This window comes from Nothobranchius furzeri, chromosome 8, assembly GCF_043380555.1.
Source record: "Nothobranchius furzeri strain GRZ-AD chromosome 8, NfurGRZ-RIMD1, whole genome shotgun sequence".
Taxonomy (NCBI): domain Eukaryota; kingdom Metazoa; phylum Chordata; class Actinopteri; order Cyprinodontiformes; family Nothobranchiidae; genus Nothobranchius; species Nothobranchius furzeri.
The window spans coordinates 79,452,645-79,473,891 of NC_091748.1; the positions used below are offsets into that span (position 1 = coordinate 79,452,645).

Consider the following 21,247-nt stretch of genomic DNA (forward strand, 5'->3'; position numbering starts at 1 on the left):
AGGCGAGGCGCTGCTCGTCTCGCGAGATTAGGACGACAACTTGCGGGAAGTGGCGGCTTGATGAGACTTTAGTGACTTTATAGTTTTGTTGTGTTGATGAAAATGTTTTATGACCTCTGAGCGGAACTAGAACTCAGACACACGCGCACTGAGAATCCGTTTGGGTTCCGGTCCGGATTATTTATTCTGCTGAGATTATTGTGCGATCGCAGAGTGACGCATCTTCTCAGAGAGAGACGATCTTTGAGCTGTTTGTCTTCTGTCGGGAAAACCGACCGACCGGGGCGCTGCCCGGTGAGAGACACCGGAACACGGACCGAACCCTCGAATATCCTAACCGAAGCTCGACTCCGCGGTGGTTCTGTCCGGTTCCGAACGGCCACCGGGGAGATGCTGACATCACGGGCAGGAACCGGAGAACCGACAGCGGCGGAGCACCTCTGACCAGATCCGTTGTACTTCTGTACCGAGGGAGAGCGGACCCGGTACCGGAGAACCACGTCCGCCCCGCAGGACTGGATCTCGTTGTTCGCTCACGTCAGCGAGATTCTGCGAGATTTGAGTTGAAATCAGGAGATCATCAGCAGCTGATCACGGCCCAGCTCGTCTCTTTTGGCTTCACGAGTCCCAGACCGACCTGCTCACCAGACCTGGACATGACTCACCTGCTCAGGTGAGGAGCGCCCCAGGGGTGCTGGACGCGGGGAAGATGAAGGAGACATGCCGGATCTGTGCCCGCGAGCTCTGGGGGAACCAGCGCCGATGGATCTTCCACCCCGGAGCCAAGCTGAACCTTCAGGTGTTGCTGTCCCACGCGCTGGGTCAGGAGCTGACCCGGGACGGGCGAGGCGAGTTCACCTGCTCCAAGTGCGCCTTCATGCTGGACCGGATGTACCGCTTTGACACGGTGATCGCCCGGGTGGAGGCGCTGTCCCTGGAGCGGCTCCAGAAGCTGCTGATGGAGAAGGAGCGTCTGAGGCAGTGCATCGGGGGTCTGTACCGCCGGAACAACTTGGACCAGAACGTGGGCCCGGATCCTCCCGAGGACACTCCGGTGGTGGATCTGTCGACTCGGGATGTGAGGTACTCAGACCTGGTCCAGGATGACCTGACGTACTCCATGTACGAGTCCTGGGCGGGTAAGGAGGACCCAGACCAGCACCTCCACCAGTGCACAAGAGCTGACTCCGGTCCGAAAGCGAGGCGGTGCCGGGGCTGCGCGGCCCTCCGGGTCGAAGACTCCGACTACGAGGCGGTCTGCAAGGTACCACGGAGGGCCGGACGCAGGAGCACGTCCTGCGGTCCGTCCACCAGCCACTCCACTGTCACTCTTGCGGTGGAGGACCAGAAGCGATCTTCTGCTACATCCGAAATGACAGCTGTGACCTTTGAGCCTCCTTCAGCAGGGATGGAGGCGGAGCGGAGAACTCCCAGTCCTGCATCCTCTGAAGAGTCTCTGGACCTCCATACGAACCACAAAGCCAGGGAGGAACCAGAGACAGAGGAGGCTCCCGACAGGAGGGACGCCCACTGGGACAACCCCCCGAGCGATTGCTCCCCATCCGGACTGGAGGTGACGCTGAGCCTCCTGCGGGGCTGGGAGTACCGGCCCGTCCAGCCCCACCAGGGCAGCAAGCTCCCAGTTCTCACCAAAGCCAGACCGGACTTCGGACCGTCGCCTCACCTGTCCGTCCCACCCAGCTTCCCCTGTGAGTCGGACCCCCATCAGATAATCCCGGAGGTCGTGACCTCCTGCCCTGAGCAGGAGCTGCAGGAGATGGAGGAGCAGTGGCTGGACGACTACGTTCAGTGTGGACCGTTCCGCTCCCGGCAGGTAGACCCGAACCCAGAAGATTCCTCGCGAGGTTCTCCCAGACGGGAATGTTATCAGCCTGGGACGTGCAGATTAGAACAAAGTAGGGTCAGAGGTCGCCTGCGTTAGAAAACCAGATCTCTGATGCAGACTCGCCAGAGGCGGGGCTGGCACCTCTCTCAGTAACCTAGCAACGCCCTTGCGTTTCCATGGCAACAGTCTCCAAGCAGGCAGCCTTCATCACTTGCTTTTGTCATGTTAATGATCAGCAGGCTGGGAGCTCACCGGGCCGAGCTGGTTCTGGTTCTGGTTCTGGTTCATGTCCAGTAAAACCAGTCGGAGCCTCTGGGACCCGTTTTCATCTTGGTTCTGTTTCTGACTGGTTCCACATAAATGATGATGGCCATCGTGTTTCTGAAGAACGCGAGTCACGCTGTTTACCGGCAGCGGTGTCGGCGCGGGTAAACAAGCATCTCGTTTACCCAAAACAATAAATAATAACCATCTCACCCACTAACCGGCACCACCGGCGCACGGGGCTTGGGTCTGCTGCACAATCACTAGTGGTTAGTTTTATTTTGTAGGAGACTTAGACAGGAGATTCAACTTGATCTAAAAACGAAAAACAGGAAGTAAACGAGCACTTCCTGTCATCCGTGACACGATCACCCACTTTTACTTCCTGGTTCTGACGGGAGACGCAGCTTGGGTTTGTCTATCCCGGCAACCTGGTTTTCAAAATAAAAGTAATTTCCTCCTTTGCTTGAATTTAGTTCTGACTCATTTTCCTGTTCGGACTGACACCAGAGGATCAAACCTGCAGTCTTCCCAGCGCTCCGTTTTGTGTTTCAGCAGCTGATGGATGAGCAGCCGGGTCGGTACCAGAACGCCGCGGGTCAGAGTGTCGGCGAACTTCAGAAGGCCCAGGACCAGGTCCGCTCGCTGCAGGCCAGGATCAGAGAGACTGAGACCAGAAACCAGGTATGAGCGCCGCCTCCTCACCTGCAGTCAGGGTTCGGTCACAGCACCAGAACCGGTCCCAGAACCTGGATTTTATCCGCAGGTGCGTCTTTCTGAGATGGAGCTGGAGCTGCGCTCGGCCCGGGACGAGGCCCAGCAGCAGGAGCGGGTCATCCAGAACCTCAGTGATTCTGTGAACGCCAAGGAGACGGAGGTAAGCGGGTGGACAGCTTGGGTCCACATGACAGAACCGGGCCTGGAGCAGGAGATCACATGTATGAACGCTTGTATGCAGGTTTCTGAGCTGTATGGGGTGATCCGGGACCAGAACCAGAACCTGGGTTCTCTTAGAGAACGTGTGACCTGCAGCCAGCTGCAGGTCCGTTTGATGGTTCTGTACACTTCCTGTTCCACAGGAACAAACCTTTAAGCGGTCCGATCTCTTATGTCCGGTTCTCAGGCTGCTCCGGGTCCGAGCGAGGTTCTGGTCCTGCAGGCGTCTCTGTTCCAGGCTCAGCTGGAGCTGCAGGCGGGTCAGCGGGCTCAGCGGCAGGCAGCCAGGGCCCAGGAGAACCAGAACCGGGCCCTGGAGAGGCTGGAGAAGGACCTACAGGGGGCGCTGCAGCACAGGAGGGAGACAGAGAAACACAACCAGGTGAGTCGGACTCTCGCTGGTTCTGATGCAGACTGGACCGGGCCCTGGGAGAGTAGCTGTGTGGAGGATTTTTCACTTTGGTGTGTTTGTGTTCAATCGGGTTTGTCGACATGTCCAGGATCTGCAGCTGGTTCTGCAGAAGGTCCGGTCGGCGCTGCAGGAGAAGGAGGAGCAGCTGAGGCAGAACCAGGAGGAGAGACGGAGGGAGGAGGAGGTGATGGAGCGGACCATCAAAGAGCTGAGGACGTCTCTGCAGACCAAAGACCGTGTCCTGGAGGTCAGAACCACTCGGGCTGGACTCGTTTGGACCGAAACCCGTCCAGCATGTGGAAAGCTGGGTTGTGCTGATGCGGTTCTGTCTGATGTTCTTCAGAACTACCGTGAGATGTTGGAGGATCCGAAGCAGAACCGAGACTCTCTGCTTCAGAAGCTCCGTCAGCGGCTGTCGGATCGGGACCGAGCCCTGGAGGTGAGTCGGACACACAACATAGAACTCTGATGGGTCCAGTAGAACCACATGGTTCTGCTCTTGTTGGCACCAACAGAGGTCCAAACCCCTCTCACACCGGCTGTGTAATGGACACGTTTCCATGGAAACACAGGGCGCCCGAGTCTCCTCCCCCTCTGTCGGCTCACGGGTCGCTGAACGGGGCTGGACCCGCTCCGCATTACGCCCTGGATCACACGTGTGACATCACCACATAAGCTCCTCCCCCTACGTACCACATGACCAGATCCTCCTGTGGGAGGTTTGCTGAACTTCCGGCCCTTTTCCCTCCGCGTCTGGGTCGATGACGTCGCTGGTGAAGCGCGTTTGTAGTCCTGGATGAAATAACGTTCCCGCTCTTGGTATCAGAATGTGTCTTTAAGTCCCCCCTAAGCCTAACTAAACGGTCTGACGGGCCCTACCAGAACCTTTGGACCTGACCGAGGGTTTCTGTGTCCCTCCCGCAGCGAGCCGTGGATGAGAAGTTCCGCTCCCTGGAGGAGAAAGAGGAGGAGACTCGCCGGACTCGGCTCCTGCTGCGGGAGAAGGAGCGCGACCTGGAGAGACAGTGCTGCGTCCTGTCCAGCAACCAGGAGACCATCGCCGTCAGTGAACCCGCCTCTTCCTGTCCGACGCGTCTACTTCCTGTCCAACGCGTCTACTTCCTGTCCAAGGCGTCTGCTTCCTGCCTCCGTGCTGACAGCTGTTGTGTTTGTGACAGAGCCTGGAGGCGCTGCTGAGGGGGAAAACTCTGGAACTGGATCGGGTCTCTGATGGCTGGAGGAGCGTCCAGCGCCAGCAGCGGGACGCCGAGGACCGGCAGACCCGAGTCCTGAAGGAACGGGACGCCATCATAGAGCAGCTGCAGGCGGCGCTGCTCGCCAGAACCCAGGAGGCTCAGGTACGCCGGGACCAGACGGTCAGTTAGCAGGAAGTGCCGGCCTCGTGTGTCAAAATAAAAGCACAAAAATCTTCTCAGAAATGTTTCAGATGGAAAACTCCTTCAGTCTGCAGGTCCACTGGTCCAGAACCTCCAGAACCACCTCGGCAGACCACAGGAAGGTCGGACTGCTGGGCAGATTGGAAGATGTGGATTGGATCTGGGGTTCTGGACTGGATCAGAACCGGTTGTTAAACATAACTAAAGGTTCTGGTTTTGGCTGCAGGAGCTGCGCTGCTCCCTGCTGGCTCAGGTCCACTCGGCTCCTGGACATGTTCTGGAGGAGCTGAAGGTCCGCCTCCAGCTTAAGGACCGCCTCTTCCAGGAAGTTTTGGCCGACCGGACCCGTCAGGCTCGGGAGCACCAGGAGCAGGTCCAGGATCTGCTCAGAACCATCAGCTCCAGGGACCAGAACCTTCAGGTGAGGCAGAGGAGCAGAACCAGCAACGTATGAAACGAGTTTGATTCTGATGGTGACGACCTTCTCCCTTCAGGACTTGGCGACCCGATTTGGTGAGGTTCTGGCTGAGCAGACATCAAGGGTCCAGGAGCTCCGCAGGCAGCTGAGCCCAGGTTCTGGATGGAAACCGGACTCTGAGCTGACTGAGGAGGTCCAGACGCTGCAGGAGGAGCTGCGTTTAGCCCTGAGGAGAGAGAAGGAGAACCAGGAGCTGAGTAGGACCCAGATGGCCCGTTTGGACTCCTTCAGCAGGAGTCTGAACCTTAAAGACGACACCATCAGGGTCAGTGGGGAGAAGTTCTATAGAAATGTAAAGTTCTGTTCTGGTTCTGTGCTGCTTATCATGACCGGTTCTGGTGACCTTTAGGACCTTCAGAGGCAGCTGGTGGAACCATCGGACCTCACTCTGGTAGAACGTCTCAGCCAGGAGGTCGAGGAGCTGAAGGGGGGCCTGGTCCAGCGGGACGCTCCTGGAGCCGGAGGCTTCGTTTCGGGTCGGGACCGTCCCGGCAGCACACAGCCTGAGTTGGGAGGTGGGCATCAGAGGAGCATGGGTCGGTTTCTCTAGCTCCTCCTGCAGCACCAGGGGTGGAGATGGAGGTTCTGAGGTCCAATCGGACTGTGGTGGTGGTCTTTCTACTAACTCGTCTGAGATGGAGTTCTGCATGAAAATACTAACAGACTTCCACTGTGACAGAACCCTGACGGGTCCTGGTCCGGGTTCTGACCGAAGATCAGATCAAACTGATCGAATATAAAAAATGAAATCATGAAAGCAGCAAAACAAACTAAATGTTTTTATTTGGAGGCTAAAAAGATAAATATAATAAATTTAGTTCAGTTTATTAATAAAGCACCAAGTCACTCCCTGACTCGTCTCAAGGACCTGCACACAGTGAACAGTACAGGTCAGGTCAGGTCACTAAGCCAGCCAGTAACAAGTTTCCTATATAAGGAACCCAGCAGGTTGCATCGAGTCACTGACTACAGCAATCCTCATACTAAGCAAGCATAAAGCGACTGTGGAGGGGAAAACTCCCTTTTAACAGGAAGAAACCTCCAGAGGATCCTGGCTCAGTATAAGCGCACGCACACACACACACACACACACACACACACACACGTAGATATTCTAGTGACACTGAACAAAAATATAAATGCAACACTTTGTTTTTGCTCCCATTTTTCATGATCTGAACTCAAACATCTGAAACTTTGTCTACAAACACAAAACAGCCACGAGTCTCAGACGTTGTTCTGAAATGTGTCTACATGTGTGTTAGTGAGCACTTTTCCTTTACGAGATGATCCATCTCACCTCACAAGTGTGGTGTGTCAAGGGGCTGATGACAGCATGAATAATGTACAGGTGAGCCTTAGACTGCCCACAATAAAAGGCCACCCTGAAATGTGTCTACATGTGTGTTAGTGAGCACTTTTCCTTTACGAGATGGTCCATCCCACCTCACAAGTGTGGTGTGTCAAGGGGCTGATGACAGCATGAATAATGTACAGGTGAGCCTTGGACTGCCCATGACATGTGCAGTTAGAAATTACACAATGCCACAGATGTCATGTGCAGTTGTCGTGCTGACCGCAGGAATGTCCACCAGAGCTGTTGCCCGTGAAATGAATGTTCATTTCTCTACCGTGAGCCTTCTCCAAAGGCGTTTCAGAGAATTTGGCAGTACATCCAACCGGCCTCACAACTGCAGACCACGTGTGACCACACCAGCCCAGGACCTTCACATCCAGCATGTTCACCTCCAGGATCGCCTGAGACCAGCTGCCTGGACAGCTGCAGCATCAATCGGTTTGCATAACCAGACAATTTCTGCACAAACTGTCAGAAACCGTCTCAGAGCAGCTCATCCGCATGCTCGTCGTCCTCCTTGGGTCTGGACCTGACTTGAGTGGACTAACACTCACATTCTATGGCGCTTGGCATGCTGGAGAGGCATTCTGTTCACAGATGAGTCCGGGTTTTCACTGTTTAGGGCAGATGGCAGACTGTGTGTGGCGTCGTGTGGGTGAGCAGTTTGCTGATGTCATCGTTGTGGAACAAGTGGCCTATGGTGGTGGTGGGGTAATGGTATGGGCAGGTGAAGGAAATGGACAACAAACACAGGTGCGTTTTATTGATGACATTGTGAATGCACAGAGGTACCGTGATGAGATCCTGAGGCCCATTGTTGTCATTCATCCATGACCATCACCTCTTGCTGCAGCAGGATAACGCGCGGCCCCATGTTACAAGGATCTGTACACAATTCCTGGAAGCTGACAACGTCCCAGTTCTTGCATGGCCAGCATACTCTGACATGTCACCCATGGAGCATGTTTGGGACGCTCTGGATCGGCGTCTACGGCAGCGTGTTCCACTTCCTGCCACTATTCAGCATCTTCACACAGCTACTGAAGAGGAGAGGACCGATGTTCCACAGGCCACAATCAACAACCTGATCATCTCTATGGAGACGGAGATGTGTTGTCCTGCATGAGGCAAACGGTGGCCACACCAGATACTGACAGGTTTTCTGCCGCACCACCCCCCAAAAGCCAAACTGCACATTTCAGGGTGTCCTTTTATTGTGGGCAGTCTAAGGCACACTTGTACATTATTCATGCTGTCATCAGCCCCTTGACACACCACACTTGGGAGGTGGGATGGACCATCTCGTAAAGGAAAAGTGCTCACTAACACACATGTAGACACATTTCAGAACAATGTCTGAGACTCGCGGCTGTTTTGTGTTTGTAGACAAAGTTTCAGATGTTTGAGTTCAGATCATGAAAAATGGCAGCAAAAACAAAGTGTTGTGTAGAAAGAGGTAAAAGTTTCAGTCCAAGTGAATCTATAATTATATAAATATTTTCTGTTGCGACTCATTTGAACTTTTTGGTTTTGAATCTAAATCCGAATGAAATGAAAACTTTTTTAGTTGTTTTTGTGTTTTTTGCTGCTTGTTGCTTTTTGGGTTTGTTGTCATTAAAGATGTTTGTTTGTGTTTAACAGCACGTTTAAACCTGTTTGTGTGAAAATATGAAACCATTTGTTTTTCTGCTCTTATGAAGTTGTTGCTTTAAAACGAACACATGAATCTGAGTCACACTGGACTACAGTAAGAATGAATGTGTTATTTTTATGTGAAAAATGGAGTCTTTGCTACGTTTCTGCACCTTTAGCTCCCCGACTCCGAATTTAAGGAAGACTAATAAAATATAAGTAACTAGTTTTATTTTGACGTCACGACATAAATCCTGCCTCGTGGCCCCAGAGCGGAGGAAGCGTCGGTAGTTTGTTTTTGTTTGTTCTAATGTAGTTTAATGCAACGTAACAAATAAAGATGGACTTGTGTCAACCTGCTCAGATGTCTTCAGCCGGCTGCGTGCGGAGTTGTTTCATCATACGGGACTGAAGCGGACCACACCATCACTGGGGGCGGGGCTTAGACAACAGTTTAGGAGCTGAGAAGATAAAACACAACATGAATCATTCTGTTTGGTTTATTTTTTGTTTGAATTCAACTATATTGATTTACTTTGATGAAATCATCTTAAATCTTGAGTGATTTAGATGATTTTTGTAGCTCTGAGAGTAAACGAGGTCTTCTCTGACCTACAGACCACCTCAAACCCATCTCTCGTTTAGATTCTGATGCTGCTCAGCACAAATTGTCATCCTGTAGTTTTCTGATGGTTTCTTCCTGGTCCCAGTGTGGTTCTCCAGTTCCAATCAACCAAACCCCAGACAAGCGTTAACGTTGCATCTCAGACCCATCGGCACGTTCTGTTTCCTGCAGATCTGAGCTCAGGTGATGAAGACGAGGCAGAAAAAGGTCTAAAGAACCAGCTCACCCAAAATGCTGATGAAGAATCTCGCGTGCCGGTAAGAACCCAACCCCTCCGCTGAGTTTCGCTGTGAAAACTACAAAAACAAGATCACACATTTCGTTGTTTCTGATTGGATGAAACTGTTGGGTCCAGCTGATTCACTGCTTTTGTCTGGTTGTATTTGGAGCTCGGTGGTTCCGATCTGGTGGTGGTTCGGGAGCTGGTGGAGCAGAAACGAGAGGTGGAGAGACAGCTGAGGGAGCTGAAGGAGCAGCTGGAGAAGACGGGGTTCTCCTCGCTGTCTCAGATGAGGTAAACAGAATTATTCAGCTGCACCAAACACCCGTGTAAGGTTTCTGTGACCTTCATGGTTCCATCATCTTCCTTCATTCCATCCCGAAAGCTTCGTGGCGTGTTTGGTGTTTTTGAGGATTTAAATAATGTTGACACAAAAATGCTGAAATCTGAAAGCCTCCTGAGACCTTTAGAAGGTTTGAACTTCATCTTTTTTGGGGGCTTTTGCTGTGAAGGAAAGCTCTGTTCGACCTCCAAGCAGAGAACGAAGATCTGAGACATCAGCTGACTGAGGAGCGGCAGCTTTCGGAGCAGGGCGTGCTGCGGGGTGAGGAGGGGGAGGAGGAGGAGGAGCTGGATGTGGCTGCAGAGGAGAGTTGGGACCTGCAGGAGTCCTGGGATGGAAGTAGTGAAGAGAAGAGGGAGCAAAAACCCAACCAGCTGCTCCTCCTCAGCACCTCCTCTCAGGTAAGACCAGCCTCTAAATGTCTGAGTTCACATCAGAGCCTCGTAACTGTTCTTGGTTCTGACCCAGAACCAGGATGATTATCCTGCTGGTGAGCTGGAGGCGGGTCAGACGAGTCGACAGCAGCAGAAGAGCAGCGAGCTGCAGGAGAGGCGGACGGTGTCTGAGGCCGCGGGTCAGGCTCAGGCCGAGCAGCTGCTGAGTGAGTCCTCCACATCTGTAGTTGGTGAAATCCAGCTGCCGACCCGCTGGAGTCAATCCCCTCCCCGTGTGTCTGCAGCAGAACCCGCTGTTCAGCAGGATGCTGAGAAGATCCAGGTGGACCTGCAGGACCTGGGCTACGAGACCTGCGGCCGCAGCGAGAACGAAGCTGAGAGGGAAGAGACCAGCAGTCCAGGTAGGCCTTCTCCACCTCACGGCAGCAGGAACAGCCAAGGGTTTAGATGGTTCCCAAACGTTCCGTTCTCAGCTTTAGAACATCACCTGAGATCACATCCAGGTTCTCCTTTCACACGCTGTACCTAAAATAAACACCAGAGGGCGACAGATCTCCCAAACGAGCAGAAGAACAAGCAGAACATCACAGGGTGGGACATGTTCGTGTATTTAGCGGTTGTCCAAAGAGACTTACAGGTGAAGGAGTTGTTGTGAACGTGTGAATGAGTGAATGTTAAATGAAAGGTTTGATAAGCGACTCTGAGCCTGCTGCTGAATCTTACAGAGTTTGATGACCTGGAGATGTGCACCTCGCTGGACTGCGGCTCCCAGTGGAGGCCCTCCACCTCCACCAAAACCACCCCCCCAAGATCTGGTCGTGCAGACGAGGTCCTGTCTCTCCAGCGCCTCGTGGAGGACCTGCGCTCACAGTTGACCCGTTCTCAAGCGGTGATGGGTGGGCTGCGGAGCCGGGTGCAATCCCTGCCCAACTCCGGCGAACCCTCCGCCGTCCGTAAGGTCAACTGGTCCTTCCAGGCCTCTGGTGGTGGGACAGAAGAAGGTGAGCGCTGGCAGTTCTCTGATGGAGAAGTTCTTGCTTCACCATGCCACCATCAACCAGACAAGCAGCTTCAGGAGCTCACATCTCGAGTGGATGCTTTGGAGGACCAGCTGAGGAAAAGTGGCAAGAAGACGGAGAATGGAGACACCGCCTCGTGGCCCGGGTGAGTCAGAAACCTCTGGAGCTCTGCTGTAGGACCAGTGCTGTGCTGATTCTCCTCTTTATGTCCCACTGTGGTCCAAACTGCTGGACAGGTGGTCCCACCTGTGGTATCCAGAGGAGTTCCCGGTGGACTCAGATATCCGACTGATGCTCTTTAGATGTCAGATGAATCTGTAAAATAATCTGAAAGGTCCTTTAACGGACTTCAGACTCCAATTTCTCTGAGATGCATCTGTGGACACCTGGAAGGACACTCGAAGCCATAGTCAGGATGCACCTGACCCTGACCCTAGTCAGGATGCACCTGACCCTGACCCTGACCCTAGTCAGGATGCACCCGACCCTGACCCTGACCCTAGTCAGGATGCACCTGACCCTGACCCTGACCCTAGTCAGGATGCACCTGACCCTGACCCTGACCCTAGTCAGGATGCACCTGACCCTGACCCTAGTCAGGATGCACCTGACCCTGACCCTGACCCTAGTCAGGATGCACCTAACCCTAACCCTAGTCAGGATGCACCTGACCCTGACCCTGACCCTAGTCAGGATGCACCTAACCCTAACCCTAGTCAGGATGCACCTGACCCTGACCCTAGTCAGGATGCACCCGACCCTGACCCTGACCCTAGTCAGGATGCACCTAACCCTAACCCTAGTCAGGATGCACCTGACCCTGACCCTGACCCTAGTCAGGATGCACCTAACCCTAACCCTAGTCAGGATGCACCTGACCCTGACCCTGACCCTAGTCAGGATGCACCTGACCCTAACCCTAGTCAGGATGCACCTGACCCTGACCCTGACCCTAGTCAGGATGCACCTGACCCTAACCCTAGTCAGGATGCACCTGACCCTGACCCTGACCCTAGTCAGGATGCACCCGACCCTGACCCTGACCCTAGTCAGGAAGCACCCGACCCTGACCCTGACCCTAGTCAGGATGCACCTAACCCTAACCCTAGTCAGGATGCCCCTGACCCTGACCCTAGTCAGGAAGCACCTGACCCTGACCCTAGTCAGGATGCACCTGACCCTAACCCTAGTCAGGATGCACCTGACCCTGACCCTAGTCAGGATGCACCTAACCCTAACCCTAGTCAGGATGCACCTGACCCTGACCCTGACCCTAGTCAGGAAGCACCCGACCCTGACCCTGACCCTAGTCAGGATGCACCTAACCCTAACCCTAGTCAGGATGCACCTGACCCTGACCCTGACCCTAGTCAGGAAGCACCCGACCCTGACCCTGACCCTAGTCAGGATGCACCTGACCCTAACCCTAGTCAGGATTCACCTGACCCTGACCCTGACCCTAGTCAGGATGCACCTAACCCTAACCCTAGTCAGGATGCACCTGACCCTGACCCTGACCCTAGTCAGGATGCGCCTGACCCTGACCCTGACCCTAGTCAGGATGCACCTGACCCTAACCCTAGTTAGGATGCACCTAACCCTAACCCTAGTCAGGATGCACCTGACCCTGACCCTGACCCTAGTCAGGATGCACCTGACCCTAACCCTAGTCAGGATGCACCTGACCCTGACCCTGACCCTAGTCAGGATGCACCTGACCCTGACCCTGACCCTAGTCAGGATGCACCTGACCCTAACCCTAGTCAGGATGCACCTGACCCTGACCCTAGTCAGGATGCGCCTGACCCTGACCCTGACCCTAGTCAGGATGCACCTGACCCTGACCCTAGTTAGGATGCACCTAACCCTAACCCTAGTCAGGATGCACCTGACCCTGACCCTGACCCTAGTCAGGATGCGCCTGACCCTGACCCTGACCCTAGTCAGGATGCACCTGACCCTAACCCTAGTTAGGATGCACCTAACCCTAGTCAGGATGCACCCGACCCTGACCCTGACCCTAGTCAGGAAGCACCCGACCCTGACCCTGACCCTAGTCAGGATGCACCTAACCCTAACCCTAGTCAGGATGCACCTGACCCTGACCCTGACCCTAGTCAGGAAGCACCCGACCCTGACCCTGACCCTAGTCAGGATGCACCTGACCCTAACCCTAGTCAGGATGCACCTGACCCTGACCCTGACCCTAGTCAGGATGCACCTAACCCTAACCCTAGTCAGGATGCACCTGACCCTGACCCTGACCCTAGTCAGGAAGCACCCGACCCTGACCCTGACCCTAGTCAGGATGCACCTAACCCTAACCCTAGTCAGGATGCACCTGACCCTGACCCTGACCCTAGTCAGGAAGCACCCGACCCTGACCCTGACCCTAGTCAGGATGCACCTGACCCTAACCCTAGTCAGGATTCACCTGACCCTGACCCTGACCCTAGTCAGGATGCACCTAACCCTAACCCTAGTCAGGATGCACCTGACCCTGACCCTGACCCTAGTCAGGATGCGCCTGACCCTGACCCTGACCCTAGTCAGGATGCACCTGACCCTAACCCTAGTTAGGATGCACCTAACCCTAACCCTAGTCAGGATGCACCTGACCCTGACCCTGACCCTAGTCAGGATGCACCTGACCCTAACCCTAGTCAGGATGCACCTGACCCTGACCCTGACCCTAGTCAGGATGCACCTGACCCTGACCCTGACCCTAGTCAGGATGCACCTGACCCTAACCCTAGTCAGGATGCACCTGACCCTGACCCTAGTCAGGATGCGCCTGACCCTGACCCTGACCCTAGTCAGGATGCACCTGACCCTGACCCTAGTTAGGATGCACCTAACCCTAACCCTAGTCAGGATGCACCTGACCCTGACCCTGACCCTAGTCAGGATGCGCCTGACCCTGACCCTGACCCTAGTCAGGATGCACCTGACCCTAACCCTAGTTAGGATGCACCTAACCCTAGTCAGGATGCACCTGACCCTGACCCAAGTCAGGATGCACCTGACCCTAACCCTAGTCAGGATGCACCTGACCCTGACCCTGACCCTGACCCTAGTCAGGATGCACCTGACCCTGACCCTAGTCAGGATGCACCTGACCCTGACCCTGACCCTAACCCTAGTCAGGATGCACCTGACCCTGACCCTGACCCTAGTCAGGATGCACCTGACCCTGACCCTGACCCTAGTCAGGATGCACTAATCAGACGCAACAGCAGGTGAGGGTTTTATGGAAACGGAGCAGAAACAAGTTCTGCTGCAGCTTTTTTCCACTCAGGAACAGACCATCATGTCTGGTGATTGTTGTCGTAAATGAGCCAGCAGACGTCTCCTTTGACCTTTTGAGGTTCCTACGTCCATCTTTCTTCTGATTCCTCAGGAAGTTTGACTCCCTGATCCAGGCCCAGGCCCGGGAGCTGTCTCTGCTTCGCCAGCGGCAGCGAGAGGCGAGAGGCATCTGCAACATCCTCACCCAACACCTGGGGGACACCACCAAGGCCTTCGAGGAGCTGCTGAGGGCCAATGACATCGACTACTACATGGGTCAGAGCTTCAGAGACCAGCTGGCCCAGAGCAGTGCTCTGGCCCAGCAGATTGTTGCCAGGATCCGTGGACGTGAGTCATTTGGGTTGCTTAGAGCGTCGGAGAGAGTCCACCTGAAGGGAAGTTAACGATGTCTGTTTACCGACAGGAGATCATTCCGAGGATTCCGATGAGAAGACAGAGCTGCTCGCCATCCGGTCAGTCCTCATCTCCTCGGCTCTGTGCTTGGGTTTCCGGTGCCGGAGTCCGTGTAGCTCAGTGGAAAATATCGGATCGGGATGTTTCCTACTCAGGGCAGGAATGAACGGACGCTCGCTTCCTGACCATCCTGTTGGCTGGTTTGCCCCAAGCCTGTTTAGTTAATGGTGTGGAAAAGTGGGCGTGTCCTGGCAGCACCCGTGGTTCGGGGCAGGGTGGAAGTCCACACAATCCTAACGTCCACCATGAGTTTCCGTGTCCTGTTGGGCATTAAAGCAGTCAGAAACAACGCGTGAGCTCCAAAAACCGTCCCACAGCTTCTGCTGTGATGATGCAGATATGATCTGCAGTCCCAGAGGACGCACACGGATGTGGGGGGGGGCAAATCTGGCCTGAGGCACCAAACTGGGTAGAGCCGGCCCTGAGTGGAAGCACATGCTCATGATGACATCATACCGTGTCGGTGCCGACCGCGGCGGCGGGGAAACGATAAACCTAAACGCTCAGAGTGAGACTCACATCAGAAAACTGACCAATCAGATCAGGTATTCAGTCTTACAGCGTCTCTCAAGATAAAAGTCATGAGGCAACAAAACCCTGAAAATATAAAAAGATTTAAAAAAACGATTAAAAAATGTTTAAAATTACAAAAAAAAATTACAATTGTGATTAAAAATGTAATAAAAAGAGAGAAAAATAGGAAAGATGGAAACCGGTGGATCCCGGGAAGGGCGGAACAAGGAGAGGGAGGTGATGAAGGTCCCACCAAGTGAGTGAGTTAAAGGAGACCACTGAGTCCACTGGTCTCAGGCTCGGGGGGGGGGGGGGGTCTCAGGTATTTTCCATGTTTTGTATGAAAACGTTCAGCAGCAGGCGTGTTCCTGACTTGCTGCAGACTCGGTAAACAACATAAAGCAGCTTAACCCGTCTGTGGTCAACAGGCCCCTCCCACTTTTACCGTAGGAAAGGCTCCCGTCTGCTGGGCCTGAGAGCAGCTGCACTAATGCTGCTCGGGCTTTTTGCTGCATGTCGTTAGCATCTAATCAGGTTAAGTTATTAAGACCCGGGATGGGAGGGAGTGGGTCAGAGGAGCTGAACGCAGCACACACACGGAGTGTGAGGGACGGAGCTCCGAGCTGCACATGCTGCCCAACATTATGTAAGGTTTCCTCACAACAGACCTGGAATGGGTCGGGTTTGTTCGTCTGCTTCTGGGAGAGGAAGTGCTTTAGTGAGAGAGACTCGCCCCGGAGCAGCTCAGTGCTGAGGAACACAAGTCCTGTTGTTGGGGTCGTGTCCTGGAGGAAGTTTCTGCTGATGGACGGATCTGAAACACTCCGATGAGCCGCTTTGTGGCCGGTCGTTCTTTCAGCTCCAGCTTTTCTGTTGGTCTGATGGGCGGTGGAGCGTGAGCTTACGAGCCCCCGGGATCGGGACTTCTCCATTCCCTCGTCCAGCTGGTTGTGGACGGACGGATTCAGGAAGAAGGGAAACAGAACAGCATCCTTGGATAATTCAGCCTTAAAGAACTTTGACTTAATATTTCTGGGACCATCTGATGGATCAGAACCCTTTTGGTTTCCTGTTCATCCCGCTCTGGAAGGAAGCCAGTAAATCTCCCTGGGAATCCCAACTCTAATCAGGATTTGCTCTGCTTCTCACCTGACTGCCTCCCTCCATCCCCCACTCACACCCGACCCAATCAGCCCAGCCCCGTTAGCTCTGGAGACCGCTGATGGAGAAGGTTTGTCCCGTCCAGGGACTTGGGGGAGTGACTTGTCAGTGACCCGGGGACAGGCCTGCAGGTGTGATGGCTCCTCTGTGGAAGGCCATGCTGTCTAGAAGCAGCCCGCTGTACAGAGACGCTCTGTTCTCCTTCTCCCTGTGGGAGTGGAGAGCCCAGGAGAGGGAGCTGCTGCTGCTGAAGAAGCGCTCCGACAGGGAGAGGAGGAGCATGGTCGCTCAGCTCGACAAGTAAGACCAGCACCACGATAAACGTTGTTAATCCTCCCTCTGCCGTGCCCCGCCCCTAAACGATCCAGTAGCTGTGTTGTTGTTCATTAATAATTATTATAAACATCTAATCACAACAAATCACATCATAATCTAGAACATCGACCCTGAAGATCCTGACTTGAGTCGGGGTGCGGACCACGCGGCGCTTCCGCCCGGACTCCGCCCACCCCAAGGTTGAATTATTACTACGTTTGATAGATTTTATTGTCATTAAATGGTTTTCTTGGTAACTTCAGATTTTCCTTGTGATGTGAGTCCAGACCCTGGTTTGGAATGAGATCCAGATCCAGATCTTAGCTGTGGCCGGTGTTAACACGCTAGCTGTACCCGACGAGTCACGCTGCTCCGACCTACCAGGGTGGCACCTTTGGTAGCACCGTTATCTCACAGCAAGATAGTTGCAGGTTTGAATCCCGGCTGCAGCCTGTCTGGATGTTGGCATGTTCTCCCCGTTCATGTGGGAGTTTTCTCTGGACACTCCGGATTCAAGGCCTAGGAACCCAGATCAATCTCCGCTCTGCAGGTCGGTCTGGCCACGCTTCGCTGTAGCCTTGCTAGGTCTACCATTGGCTTAGCGAAGTGTAGGATGAGCCAATCACAGCACTCTAGGTGGGATGTTGGGCGGGGTTAGCACCAGAACTGCGTCACAGAGAAAACTACAAAGATGGCTTCAGCTCAGGAGAGACATTTGTTTGAAACGGCTTTGGCGTCGTCTTTGGACGATTTAGGCTTTTCCTTCAAACGTGAGGATCTACTTGCATTTCTTCTTTGATGGTATTTGGTGGACAGCCTCATTGCTTCTCGTTGTTCATTGCTCTTATTGGTCGTAGCGTCGTCCAGTTGTGTGTGGAGACAGTTTAAGACAAGCGCCCTACGACTGGGTGGTTTCAGAGGGGCGTGGCCAGACTAGCGGTCTCCTCCTGCAGACAAAAGCATGCTTGGTTCCTCTGCACACATGAAAACAAAACATATGAAGGACAGGCCGGATTTGATTCTAGAGTTACGGGCAACATCCCGTTCCTGCTGTATAATCCAGCTGCGTGGCATGGCAGAGGCTCGTTTTCATCTGGGCTCTGGGCTTAAAGACTCTGGCTCCTCCTCCTTCTGGTCGCCTGACCTGAAACATGTACAACTCGACATAGAGACTCGGTGGTTTTCGTCCAGGCAAACATGACCATGGAAGCCTTTTGTATTTATTACTATTTTGATAAGTCAGAAATGTCATCGGTCCCTGGAAAGGAAAGGATTGCTAATGTGGTCAAAATAAGTGTATAAATTATTTTTTTGTGCTTAAATCTTTTAAATAAAATCTCAAATTAGGGAGCAGCAGAAAACAGATTTCTGAGCCTCACAGCTTGGTCCGTAAATATTAATATATATAATCAATAATAGCCACAGCGCTTGTTAACGTCTGTCTGTTCATCACAAATGAGTCAAAATGTCAACAAGCAACAAAGCAAAAATATTAAGTAAATGTAGCTGGTAGTCTCTGAAAATGGGTGTGTTGCTCTAATATCGATTAATAAGTCTGATTGATTTCTCACTGTTAATTAAATCAGCCCCGGGGGGGGGGGGGGGTGTCAAACAACTCATGTTTGCTTCACAGCAGACTACTCATGTGTGTGTGTGTGTGTGTGTGTGTGTGTGTGTGTGTGTGTGTGTGTGTGTGTGTGTGTGTTTGTGTGTGTGTGAGACAGACTCAGTAAAGAGCTCCAGCAGAAAGACAAAGTCATCGAGTCTCTCCGAGTCAAACTTAACCATCATCGTCGTCAGAGATCAGACACACCCACCAGTTGCCACGCCCTCTCTGACACCTCCGACCAATCAGATTGCATCTCCTACGTGTCGGATGAGCACCGCTCCACCATTGGGGACGTGGAGCTGTGCTCTGATGTGGATGCTGCCAGTGAGCTTGGCCTGGGGGAGACCCGCCCTGGAGCAGGTGAGTTCAGCACCAACAAAGAAGATCAAAGGAACATTTACCCTGGAACCAGGAAGTGATTTATGTAAAAACAACAACAACATAGTAAAAAGACGACGTGGATGTTTATCTTAATGTGTAAACTCACACATTAATGTTCCTATTTGTAGCACAGCAGTGGAGTTCATGTCTATTACGGAGTCGTTTATCTTATAGCAGCACGTTTCTGGCCCCACACGCTAGATGAGACACACTCTAGATCCAGTTTTCTCTTTGGGACTAATCATCAGTCATTTACATGTTGAAGAGGTTCTTGTGCGTGACCACAGCTGCATTTTCTTGAATGTCCTATCTGATGTTGAATCTGTCCCTCACAACCTAAAATCAAACAGACGTGTCATTAATCGGTCAGCGGGGGATGGATTTCTAGATTATTTGACAGCAGCTCAGTTCAGAGGGACGATCCAGGCTTGTTCATCCAGTCATTGGATAGGTAATGCTGCATATCTTAGATAAAGTAGCTCCTGTTAAGCAGATCGTTTTATCTAACAGGAGGACAAGTCCTTGGATTAATCAGAACATTTAGAGTCTCAGAAGGACACGCAGCAGAGCCGAGAGACGCTGGAAGTCGACTAGATTAGAAAGTCACGGGCTGCACTGTAAAGAACTGATAGCATCTCTGAGTGAGAGGGTGAAAACTTCCAGGACCACTTACTCCGCTCAGCTGATTGCTGTAAACAAAAATAACTCTAACCTTCCCCTCGCCCCTATCCTAACCTTAACCATCTTGCCAGCGAACACGTTAGTGATGTGTCGGTCGCTCTAAAAGCCGGCTCTATGAAGTGAACGGCGGGAGCCGCCTCGTCATTGGTCGGGTTTGGACCGAGCCAACGTGAGGGCGAGGTTCCAACTACCACGGTGGAGGTTAACAGTAGAGGGTATGTGTAACCTCCCCCTCGCCAGCTGGTATGTTCTAACATTCCCCTTGGGCGGCAAATACGAAAACTCACAGTCAGACTGACTGTCAGAGTCAGAATGCACGGGAAACAGACGCTTGATCACAGTGAGAGTAAGGTTTTAGCTAGCAAGAGAGTTAAGGTTAGGATGAGGGTGAGGGGAAGGTTAAATAACAAGAGGATAAGGTTAGGGTGAGGTACAATGAGCTGGTTCAGTGCTGCATCAGTGGACATCCCATCACGTCAGTTTTACGCTGCGTTGGGATCTGCAGTCAGAAAAGGGTTCTGCATAATGTCCCCAAAATGTGGGAATGTCCACAGGTTACAGGTTAAAGTTGTCCACTCACTCTCTCTCTCTCTCTCTCTCTCTCTCTCTCTCTCTCTTCTCTCTCTCTCTCTCTCTCTCTCTCTCTCTCTCTCTCTCTCTCTCTCTCTCTCTCTCTCTCTCTGTCTCTGTCTCTCTCTCTCTCTCTGCCTCTGTCTCTGTCTCTCTCTCTCTGTCTCTCTCTCTCTCTCTCTCTCTCTCTCTCTCTCTCTGCCTCTGTCTCTGTCTCTCTCTCTCTCTCTCTCTCTGTCTCTGTCTCTGTCTCTCTCTCTCTCTCTCTCTCTCTCTCTCTCTCTCTCTCTCTCTCTCTCTCTGTCTCTCTCTCTCTCTCTCTCTGCCTCTGTCTCTGTCTCTGTCTCTCTCTCTCTCTCTCTCTCTCTCTCTGTCTCTCTCTCTCTCTCTCTCTCTCTGCCTCTGTCTCTGTCTCTCTCTCTCTCTCTCTCTCTGTCTCTCTCTCTCTCTCTCTCTCTCTCTCTCTCTCTCTCTCTCTGCCTCTGTCTCTCTCTCTCTCTCTCTCTCTCTCTCTCTCTGTCTCTCTCTCTCTCTCTCTGTCTCTGCCTCTGTCTCTGTCTCTCTCTCTGCCTCTGTCTCTGTCTCTCTCTCTCTCTCTCTCTCTCTCTCTCTCTCTGTCTCTGTCTCTCTCTCTCTCTTCCTCTCTCTCTCTCTCTCTCTCTCTCTCTGTCTCTCTGTCTCTCTCTCTCTCTCTCTCTCTCTCTCTCTGTCTCTGTCTCTCTCTCTCTCTCTCTCTCTCTCTCTCTCTCTCTCTCTCTCTGCCTCTGTCTCTCTCTCTCTCTCTCTCTCTCTCTTCTCTCTGTCTGTCTCTCTCTCTCTCTCTCTCTCTCTCTCTGTCTCTCTCTCTCTCTCTCTCTCTCTCTCTCTCTCTCTCTCTCTCTCTGCCTCTGTCTCTGTCTCTCTCTCTCTCTCTCTCTCTCTCTCTCTCTCTGTCTCTGTCTCTCTGTCTCTGTCTCTGTCTCTCTCTCTGTCTCTGTCTCTCTCTCTCTCTCTCTCTCTCTCTGTCTCTGTCTCTCTCTCTGTCTCTGTCTCTCTCTCTGCCTCTGTCTCTGTCTCTCTCTCTCTCTCTCTCTCTCTCTCTGTCTCTGTCTCTGTCTCTCTCTCTGCCTCTGTCTCTGTCTCTCTCTCTGCCTCTGTCTCTGTCTCTCTCTCTCTCTCTCTCTCTCTCTCTCTCTCTCTCTCTCTGTCTCTGTCTCTGTCTCTCTCTCTCTCTGTCTCTGTCTCTCTCTCTGCCTCTGTCTCTGTCTCTCTCTCTGTCTCTGTCTCTGTCTCTCTCTCTCTGTCTCTCTCTCTCTCTCTCTCTGTCTCTGTCTCTGTCTCTCTCTCTCTCA

General features: G+C 52.9%; 1 protein-coding gene across 12 annotated transcripts in view; it reads left to right on the forward strand.

Annotated features, from left to right (window-relative positions):
- Positions 1–21,247, forward strand: part of pde4dip (phosphodiesterase 4D interacting protein) — an 83,386-nt gene that overhangs the window by 42,818 nt on the left and 19,321 nt on the right. For 4 of the 12 annotated variants that reach the window (XM_070554374.1, XM_070554379.1, XM_070554386.1 and 1 more), the window contains exons 1-21: positions 494–1,834; positions 2,666–2,794; positions 2,877–2,987; positions 3,069–3,152; positions 3,234–3,428; positions 3,547–3,705; positions 3,802–3,897; positions 4,383–4,520; positions 4,637–4,816; positions 5,082–5,276; positions 5,350–5,598; positions 5,683–5,848; positions 9,119–9,204; positions 9,337–9,461; positions 9,680–9,911; positions 9,979–10,111; positions 10,190–10,306; positions 10,631–11,069; positions 14,325–14,560; positions 14,637–14,685; positions 18,400–18,644. In XM_070554374.1, coding sequence (XP_070410475.1) covers positions 710–1,834; positions 2,666–2,794; positions 2,877–2,987; positions 3,069–3,152; positions 3,234–3,428; positions 3,547–3,705; positions 3,802–3,897; positions 4,383–4,520; positions 4,637–4,816; positions 5,082–5,276; positions 5,350–5,598; positions 5,683–5,848; positions 9,119–9,204; positions 9,337–9,461; positions 9,680–9,911; positions 9,979–10,111; positions 10,190–10,306; positions 10,631–11,069; positions 14,325–14,560; positions 14,637–14,685; positions 18,400–18,644 — 4,489 coding nt within the window. In that variant the 5' untranslated portion in view covers positions 494–709. Of the gene's footprint in view, positions 1–493; positions 1,835–2,665; positions 2,795–2,876; positions 2,988–3,068; positions 3,153–3,233; positions 3,429–3,546; positions 3,706–3,801; positions 3,898–4,382; positions 4,521–4,636; positions 4,817–5,081; positions 5,277–5,349; positions 5,599–5,682; positions 5,849–9,118; positions 9,205–9,336; positions 9,462–9,679; positions 9,912–9,978; positions 10,112–10,189; positions 10,307–10,630; positions 11,070–14,324; positions 14,561–14,636; positions 14,686–18,399; positions 18,645–21,247 lie in introns of those variants that run through there. The other 8 variants (XM_070554383.1, XM_070554381.1, XM_070554384.1 and 5 more) reach the window with 6 other exon arrangements.